Consider the following 9,812-nt stretch of genomic DNA (forward strand, 5'->3'; position numbering starts at 1 on the left):
TTTATTTACTTTAAGCAATGTAGATTTTTTAATCGTTCATTTTTTTTGCCAATATTCACATGCCAAAGGCTATACTTATTGTGATTTCTGCTATATGCGCAAAAAATTCCTAATGACCAACTCAATGTCGTTAAAAATTGAAAGAATCTTTTTAAAAAAATGGCCCATTGTTATGGAGAACTACAATTAATTAAAATATAGCTATCTTATTAAAAGAACGCCGCCGTTGAAAACATTTAAATTCCATTGGAAAATATTTGAGATTAAGGACATATAGAGCCCGTACTTTTTCGTACGCAATGTTTGCTTGAAGGTAAGGTTCGACGATATCGACTGATTGTTTCATTAACAGTTGCAATAACGTATGGAATGTTTTTCCCTCAGATTGTTGTCTCTTGGTAGCTAGTAGCATGTATTGCTTTTTCACGCTAGAAAAACGAAATATAATAAAATTGCCGGTGGGTGTGTAAGTTCCATAAAGGTTTACAAAAAAAAAAAAACTAATCTATAGCAAAGGGTGGGCCCGTATGCACACATTTAATGTTCGACACATCCTTTACCGCTGATAATTTTCTAGCTAAAAAAATTCAGTTATTTTACCATAGTTCTACAGTGATCTTCATTCAACAACTAGAATTTCCCGGTAGGCAACACTAGTTCTTGTGCATGACTAAAGTAGATTAGAGATGTCGAGCAGCCTGCCGAGCCGACTCGATCTGGACGAGACACTTTTGCATTGTGGTTTGTAAGAGATCGGCTGGTTGGTGGTAGCTTGAGAACCAGAGCAACGCGACCCCACATATACAGGCTATGAGTCGAATGACCTCGATCTAAATGACAACAATCAAAAATATACGTATGGATCATCATTCAAATGTAGCATAATGAAGACATATCAAGAAAAACGGCATACTGTGCTGTTACGCACAAAATTTTTATCCCTACAAATCTAATTCAGCCATCGTCTACTTAACCTCTTCATTGATTTTTCTTTGTTTGTGTTGCCTTCCTTGGATAGAACAGAAGTTCTAAAGACGTCATTAGAAGCCCGTTTATGCCCCTTTTTTTTTCTTATGCTAAAGTTTTAGAGCTTCTGTAGTTCTGTGCTACCGACCTAGTCTTAGCCTATCGAATTGTAAGCTCTCACAAGCTTAGATATTTACTGTCGCCGCACTGTTTAGCTTAGCCATATAATCATCGGGTAATTTCAATCTGACCGGAATAACTTCTGTGCGCATTGCTTTCTCCATCGCGTACATACTTTAATTACCCTCAATAAACTATTAACTTATTAGCTGAGTTAAATCATTTAACAATGAAACAACCTTTACACAAAGACTTTTCCTAATATATATATATATATATATATACACAACCATACTGCATACTACTAATGAGGGTAACGTTCATGGAGTTCTATCACGATGACCCAATGCAACTGACAAACAGCGAAGCAGGTATAATAGCATTCGTTGCTCCAACCTTACATCTGTCAGAGTGTATCGGGATCGGGGGGTAAAATCTACAAGTCGATAGAGGCTGTTCATGTTGGTAGCTCTTTCTTATTCTGTTTTGCTTTTATTTAATTAAATCCGCTCAAGTATTTTCTAGAATATGAGTAAAAAGCTATTTATGCTCTTAGGATAGAAGATATATAGACAGCTCCGCCTATACCTTGCGGAGCTGTCTATATACCTTCTTCTTTCGCTGAGTTTCCCTTTCGAATTGAGTCGTAGACGCATTGTGGATGCTCTGGGTTTTTATTTTAACATCTTACTTTATTTTTAGGTTCATATACTTTCACTGAACTCTTGCACGTTCAAAACTATTGAGTATAACGCAATGTTTGATGTTGTCGAAGTTTTCTCGGAATCATTGGAAATCATGTCTGGTGTCGATGATCCGCGCCCTAGTTACCTTTAGGGTATTGTTAATTAGCATTGGCCAGCTTTAGCGGTTAACTCATCACTTGTACATACACTATGCTTACGGCTGCAGTTAGTACTACTAACGAAGTGAATAGTCAACAGTTAAGCAAATACTGAACCTGGACGTTTTTTGGGATGACATCGTCTACAGGGAACAGGACGAGATTATGTTTAACCATGACCTCAGCCGTCCAGAATAGTCCGAAAAGCAATAAGACAGCAGTTATACGGATACCCCCAGCGTATCGCAAAATCAAAGCAATCGAAACATACGATAGCCAAGACGCTATTGTTGTCATGTGAACGGCTATGTCCTGGAAGGGGTAAATAAAAGAGCCGTTAGCTATAAACGCATTCACAACGGAGATGTATCCTTCATCGACATCGATCGAACCGAGCGTAACCCACCACTCGTGTATTTTTCGGCGGCCAACAGGACTACTGATTAAACGCAGAAGGCTTCATCTCCGAAGGGTGTTCCAGAAGCCAGCACCTCAGATCAAAACAGTTCGCTTACGCCTAAAGAATACTATAGAACTTACCTCATTTGAGTGCATGTCTACCATTTTTAATACCTGCAATTCAAGGACGTCCATTGTAACATGGCGCAACGTATCCTGTTGTTCCTTTAGGGTTTGTTCGTATTTCAAAACTTGTTTCAAATCTTCTTCCACTAGATCATATACAACCTGTTGGGTTACCGTCAGTTTTTCCGTACTGTCTGCCAGGCGAATGACATCCTGTAATAGGCTATTTCTCAACTGAAGTAGTTCGGTCGCATTTTTTAAATTTCCTTTCGTCCATTTTTGTAGGCGTATTAAATTGCACAGACTGAGAGAATGCTCATAAAATATTGCAAGAACTGCGGATCGCTCGCCAGCTACAATCTCCTTGAGGCCTTGGCAACCTGGTGGCGGTCTGTCACAGTGAACGCGCGGTTCGCCAAACAAAGACTCCATGAGATCATTGTACATCTCCAGGGACTCGAGATATGGATCTGCAGGGCTGTTCCAGGCGCACTTACGGAAGCCAGAAGATGACTTGATGCTGCTGACCGAGGCTATATAATGGGCCATAATTCCGGGTATAATGAGGAACGCATACATGATATTAGACTTCGTTTTTCTAGCCAGTTCATACGTTAGCGACACCCATACGTTTTTGCCTGCTAACAGTACCTTATAGATCGATGTTTAGAAAAACAACGACCCTATGTTAGGAGATTGATATATACAGGAAATTGAAATTTGCGATATCAGACAACAATCGTCGCATAATTTTGTTATATTTCGACGTTACGCAAGGTATAATCAGCCGCTGCAAAAAAAAGGAACACTTTAAAATATGAGATAGATAACTAGGATTCACATAACCTCATACAACAAGAACATTATCCAGGTTTCTTAGTTTCAACAAACCTTTGAAAGTCCTTTTCGTAAAGAAGTTGAGGGCAGAGAACGAGTGAGAATTGAAGAACTCTCGAGAGACTTTTGCGTAATAAACAACCGCGGATCGGCCTAATTTTTTGAGCGTGACTGTTGTCAACCCGCAGTCTTAACTATCCGAAATCTATATTAATTATATATAAGCTAGCTGGTCAAATATCGATTTCCTTTACTAGATATATATATAATCTCACTTGGTGTTGTTTCAAGTAGGGCTCAATGTTTGATGTAGCATTCAGGCATTTACAGCAACGACCTTTTCCTTCAATTAGTTCATATTAAGCCAACGTTTATTTCCTATCGAATCTGTCGGGACATGCTGGGCGTATTTGGCTTTTTTAAATAATTCTGTTCGGTGTAGCCACAACGAGGATCGAAAGTGAATTGTTTTTGGAGAAAGACGCCCTTGTACTATTGTAATTATTAATTAATGTATGTAATTAATAATCAGTCAATGCTGAACAGTTATTGTGTTAGCTGTTCAGGGCACGGGGCCTCGGTCTGAAGTTCTGAAGTATAGTGGAAAAGCTGTGTGAAGGTACGGCAGCTGACCAAGTTCCATTAGGAGCTATACGCAGTTCTTCCACGCAGCTTGTTTCTTCGATATGGATGTAGCGTTAAACTCTAAACACTTGACGTCTAATATAAAAAATAGACAAATCGGTATAGATAATCTTTGTACAGAAGCTTAGCACATATGTTTTTGGTTGCGTGGCCTGTGAAATATATTTGTTGTAATGGCCCGCTACGGACAGCTGCTCGAGCTGGAACTCAATATACACATCGATTATATGCTAGTTAATTTTACAAGACAAAATCACACAATTGTTACTGCCATGTACCGATGGCGTCTCTGTGATAAATGACGGCCAGGTACATCGATTCAATGACGTAAAAAAAAGCTCGAAAAGACTTGACCAGAAGGGCTTTCCAGCTTGCGCTGTATTTTGGTGCGCGTTAGCGCCACTTCTCCCACGCAGTAAATGATAGCTTGATTTCGCTTTTCAGCAATTTAACGCCGTTTTTTTGATATCTATTATGAATAAAATGCCCATTATATGAGCCTAACCTATATTTAAGCATTAAGCACTGCTATAATAACCGTTTTGCTGGTTAAAGTTAGCTTAGTTTGAGTGCTAATGCCCCTTTTTGGAGTGATTCTACGCTCGTGCTTTTCGTGTATTGACTGAGCCTTGCGATCACGATCACGATCACGGACATCGCTGCAAACGTAGAAGGATCGTCCGTCCAAGCTGAGAATAGAATCGTAGACAGCTGGGCGCGCCATCGGTCATTCCACTAATGAACGATTCAGTGGTTTGGTCATTTCAACAAGTTATCGACGTTTTTATTTTAAAGTCAATACAAATCGTCATCACCATAGTGTAGACGGATCAGCGTCGCCGGGCAGTACATCCAGTCGAAATTCAGAATCGACCAGGGCCGCTGGTGGCTTTCCCCAGTTTACGAAGCAAGCCAAAAAGGGCTCTTCTAAATACTGAATGCATTCTTTTGGTCTCCCGAAACCCTAGTCTATCAGCTGACATATGCCTGCGTTTGATCGCTTGTGCGAACAATCAACTCGGAAACGAGTTTCAATGTATAAATTTAGCGCGACGTGAGGGCAGGTCTGTTTTACGGTATGTTCGTACCCTTGAACTTCCCGACTGCTTCAATTAAAATAAAGAAAAAAGAAGTCAACATTTAACTTGAATGGTTGATTCTAGGAGCATGTTTGCGATGGCCGATACCAGCTGTTGATTGGGCTGGTTTCTATCGTTTGAAAAATATTTTATACAGGTCTCCGCTAAAGTTACAAAGCATCCTAAGCGTTCGTGTATACCGCCGTATTGCCATCAAGTGTCTAACATGCGATAGTAAATGATTCAGCGTGATGCACCAAATCGCTTCAAATTATAAATGTGTTACGCTTATTAAAGCTAAAATGAAATCATCTTTTCTTCTGTCACGAGAATTGTACATCCAAAATCTCTAGCTAGAAAGGACCACCTCCTAAATAGAGGAACACTGCCTGCAGGTTAGCTGCGTTGGAATTTAGTTTGTTGGCTTTCGGGTCTTGAAATATTGCCTTTCTTTAGTAATGTTTCATTTATGCGCCCGTCTGAGCAAAGATGAATGAGACAACATCCGCTGCTTATGTCATCTACAATTGTTCTCTTGTTTACGACAAATAGAAGCGATACTAAGAAGTATCGCTTCTTAGTACACATAGACAATTTTATTAATATCGAGCAACTGCGAGAAGCCATGGTAACGGGTTAAAAACACCATGAGGAGACATATTGCGACACTGGTTTGGCGGGAAACAAATTGAAATCGTCGTCAGTTCGGGAGAGCTAGGAGAAGCTCTACGCAAACGCTAATTGTCAACTTTTTTCCAACGCCAAACGTAAAGTTCGAAGTTGATTTAGCGGTCTGTATGTTGCGCGCGATTTCGTCAATCGTTTTATCGTCAAGTGTCAATCATACTACGTTGCTTGCTACGTACCACTGGTACAAATAACTATTATATTTGAATTGCCTACTTGTCAGCTGTCTTTTGAAAAGTTAACTGGCAACGTTGTGAGTTGGGCGAAGGTCCCGCGACTGAGTGATAATGCATTGAAGCTTGCGTCAGATTCAGATTATTACAGAACTGTTTCATCTACTATTACTCGTTTGATAGATGTGCCTTTGTCGAGCTTGATAGAGCTATTTCAGGGATACGTTATAGATTCTCTGAACATGTATTATATAGTCATTAGCTCTGGCTTTCAATAGCAAAAAGTAGGCCACTTTGTTTCGGCGCTATTTCGAAAATTTCTCTTTCGATAAAACGTATTAATGCTTTCCGACAGTGTCAGTGCTATATGTTGTTCTGTCTGTGTATGTTTGTCTTTTCCTTCCGTCCTTTTTCAACTCGTCCCATATCGGACAGGATACCTGTTGCCGTACAACGTATAGGACCGGTGCCAATGGTAAAACAGATGGGATACTGCGTGGGCGACTACACCGTCAATTTATGTTATACTTTAGCAAGACAACTTTATAATATAAACCTAGTTTATGCTCTGCAGACAACTCGTCTGACCTATCGATCACCATCCCTAGTATTAACACCAAATGCTGGTGCCATTTCTTCTTCACTGTTGTATTGTCTATCAACTATAACTACTAAGCCTGAAACCGGTGTTTGCTAGCACGGTCCGATTGTATCTAGCAATTGGATCGTAGCTGAACTGCGAGGTCGGTTCCTTCATCTACAAAAATATTAACAAAATCAATTTTCAACGGACTAACCAGTGACTCGGATCAGTTTGTCAAGTCGGGCACGTTTATGCCTTCCGAATTTTTGCACTTACTACCGATTTCTTCTCTAGCTTAAACGAACATCACGTAGCAATGATAATAAACATGCTTAGTTTTATTATTGGTATTTATTTGCTGATAACATTTTTCGGTGACGAGCAGAATGTACTCATTGTCAAAGAACGAATGCCTAGGACAGGACTAGATGCACGCCTGGATCCAATGTGAAGTATGATTAATGTTTTAGTATTCAAAATATTACCCTTTTTTCAGGTAGGTAAAAGGCCTGATGCATTATGCAGACCAGACGTTATTGCCGAGGCAATTGCCTAGTACTAAGGGAACCTCACTCATTAAACCCTAAACCGTATGTACATTAGCCTCGGTTGGGAAACTGATTTCAGTATCGCTTCAAATCAAGACCAGGAAATATCGCTATGGAAATGGTTTGGTTAACCCATCAAATATTTATTAGTGGAAACTTGTACAAGTTACAGAGAAAGAAACCTGCTCGTCAGTTTATGCAACGAATGGGACACGTGTGTTTTTATTTGCCGAACTTTGTACCGTAATAGTAAATTCACATCAATCTAGCCGTCAGTACAGATTAGATCTTACTTTCGAATAGGTTTACTATTTGAAAATAGGATTTGGGTAACTATCGAAATAGATTGCCCTTTTGCTATTCCTATATCAGCAGTTTGGAGTGAATTAACTATCTATTATTTTTGGCTGTTCTCTCCAATTTTTCATTGGTCATTGGTCCACAGACTGGAAACACTTCGCGTAGCGTTATTGCTGATAGTGCTTCGGTCGTGAGCGCCAATTTGGCCGCCGTTACTGCAGAACGAAGAGATGGAAACGTCAAGTCAAGAAGCAAACTGAGCTAAAAGAACAAAGGCCGAATCCATTGACGGGAATCTGGCTGTCCCGACTTGGGAAAGAATGAAGAGAAGAAAAGGAGGGAAAACTGCCGTTTGGTCAGTTTTCGGGGTTTGGGTGGGTGATGGTGCGCGCTGACAGCATACAACCAAGGGTCTGTCAGTTATAAAGGCTTTGTAATCGACTGAAAGTGATTCTATTCCTCGTGAAAAAGAGAGCGGCGGGGTCTATAGCTTTTAGATTAATTAGGCCTTTTTAATATTTGACTTCGTTAGGAGCGATTATCTTTGGTTTATCAGAGTATTTCAACCGTAGCTGGATAATATTTTTGGGCCGCTTATACACTTCAGCGTTTTGTCACCTAGGTCGGCAATCTATCATAATCGCTATGTACGATAGGTGGCACTCTCGTACGGCCCAATTTTTTGGAGCAGCCCATTAGTGTACGAAAAATCAACAGGCTGAACAGCGATTCAGCCAGATTCAGTGCCGCAGTACCGCTACCGTAACTATCGCTTATGTACAATATTTTCTAATTGTTTATATTATAAAAGCACGCGAACCTAAGCTCGAATTTAGCTCCAAATATGAACAACAATTCCACCGACACGGTGGTGTGAACAGCTGACAAATCGGGCTGTTCAGTGCCCTTCTGTGAAATGCCTTGGGATTAAAAAGTCTCCATGATGTATCACTCCATCCTAATTCTGACCGGAATGGGTAAGTAGAACCTTAATTTTTTTCTTGCTAAGACGGACAATTAAACGAGTTCGTTTTCCAAGCCGACTAGAAATTACATGCATTTTTCGAAACTCACTTACGTTCGTATAAAGTACTATCAGAATCCATTGAGTGATTCGAAATAGTTCAGCGTATGTTACTTTCAGAAACCCGTAACTTTCCTCTAGACACAATGTCTAAGTATAAACTTGCGTATGTAAGTGAAAATGGTTGCATGCAGAATTGAACAGCACAAAATGCACAAAGTAATCCTTGTATGCATCAGTCAATCAATTCGTTTTAGGTATAACCACTACACATCGAAAAAATGTAGGATCTAATGTGACATTGTACTTCTAACTGGCTTGCTAAATGCCTACAGCTCTAAATCCCATTTAGGGATTAATACCTAGATAGCTTTAGATTACCTTCTATGTTGCCTTTGTGGCGGTGGCTTGGATGCTTAAGCTGTCGGCAGTAAAGGATCAGAGCACGCGTGTTCAAATAATCAACTATGCCCCGGTGCTGGTGCAGTGGTAACGTGTTTGACTGTTGAACTCTGGAGCGTATGGTGGTCCAAACTCGAAACCAGGCGTGTCGAGACGCTTTGTTGACAGCCAGCCATCTAAGGCAATGTCAGCGCCAGTATCAAACGTAACAATGGAAACATCTAATTACAGTAATCAGCTCCGCTGATTATATAAACGTGTTTTTACACTCGACTGGGCTGAACTTGAAATGCGGATAACTCCCCCCCCCCCCCGGTCTAAGAGATAATTATTCATTTTATGACAGATTGGCTAGAACAGCAGGATCAAGCTCCTTAATTGCGACATATGCACCACAAAGAGATAGCTTTGGCACATACTTTTGCCCGAAACGTTATACATAATATAGTTATGATGTTAATTTTCATCTAGTGAAAGACCGTATTATTATCAAGCTGATGATTTAATAACTTTGCACTTATACAACCGTTTCAAAATAATATCGTCAGCTTTTCTTATACGATTGATTATATAAATTTTGGCTGACGCTTTGCCAGCATGTTTGCACGCCCTAGTTTACTAACCACACTTGTAGCTGAGCAAATTTAAGTAAACTATAAAGCCGCAAGCAAGCTCGTTGAATTCAAATACTTCAGCCAAGTATGTATGTTATTTATCGCGTGTTACTATGTTTATGTCTCGCTAATCGTAACCCCTCTCTAAACATGGCAGAAGGTCAATAGTGTATACTTATTTGAAATTTTCAGTCACCAAAGCTGCCTCCGTGGTCGATGCTCAAGATCCCCAGGATATCACAAGATTTCCATACCTCCACTATTCGTTTAGCTGCGTTGATAAAGCCATCGGTAAATTTGTAACCTTACCCACTGCATGTGCGTTGCTCAACCTACAGACTGAGAAGTTATCACCTACTTTTTTGCCAGTTAGTTACGAAACGAATATAAATTAGACTACCAAGTAACATAATGCTTACCTAGTATAGTCAGAGTTATTAGACTATCTGCCCGGGCGTCTCAGCA

General features: G+C 40.1%; 2 protein-coding genes across 3 annotated transcripts in view; one reads left to right on the forward strand and one right to left on the reverse strand.

Moving 5' to 3' along the window:
* Nucleotides 1-504: 504 nt before the first annotated feature.
* Nucleotides 505-3,440, reverse strand: LOC111262845 (uncharacterized). Its single transcript, XM_022837428.2, has 3 exons — nt 2,504-3,440; nt 2,048-2,242; nt 505-830 (listed from the first exon to the last, which is right to left on the reverse strand). The coding sequence occupies exons 1-3, from the start codon at nt 3,032-3,034 to the stop codon at nt 681-683; spliced, it is 876 nt and encodes a 291-aa protein (XP_022693163.1). The 5' UTR covers nt 3,035-3,440; the 3' UTR covers nt 505-680.
* A 3,446-nt stretch (nt 3,441-6,886) lies between these two features.
* The window catches only part of LOC111262846 (uncharacterized), a 4,382-nt gene continuing 1,456 nt past the window's right edge, over nt 6,887-9,812 (forward strand). Inside the window, exons 1-2 of one of the 2 annotated variants that reach the window (XM_022837430.2) lie at nt 6,887-8,284; nt 9,540-9,638. In XM_022837430.2, the coding sequence (XP_022693165.1) occupies nt 8,248-8,284; nt 9,540-9,638 (136 nt within the window). In that variant the 5' untranslated portion in view covers nt 6,887-8,247. Of the gene's footprint in view, nt 8,285-8,761; nt 8,920-9,539; nt 9,639-9,812 lie in introns of those variants that run through there. The other variant, XM_022837429.2, reaches the window with a different exon arrangement.

The sequence above is a fragment of the Varroa jacobsoni genome, unplaced genomic scaffold, assembly GCF_002532875.2.
Source record: "Varroa jacobsoni isolate VJ856 unplaced genomic scaffold, vjacob_1.0 scaffold_706, whole genome shotgun sequence".
In the NCBI taxonomy this organism is placed as follows: Eukaryota; Metazoa; Arthropoda; class Arachnida; order Mesostigmata; family Varroidae; genus Varroa; species Varroa jacobsoni.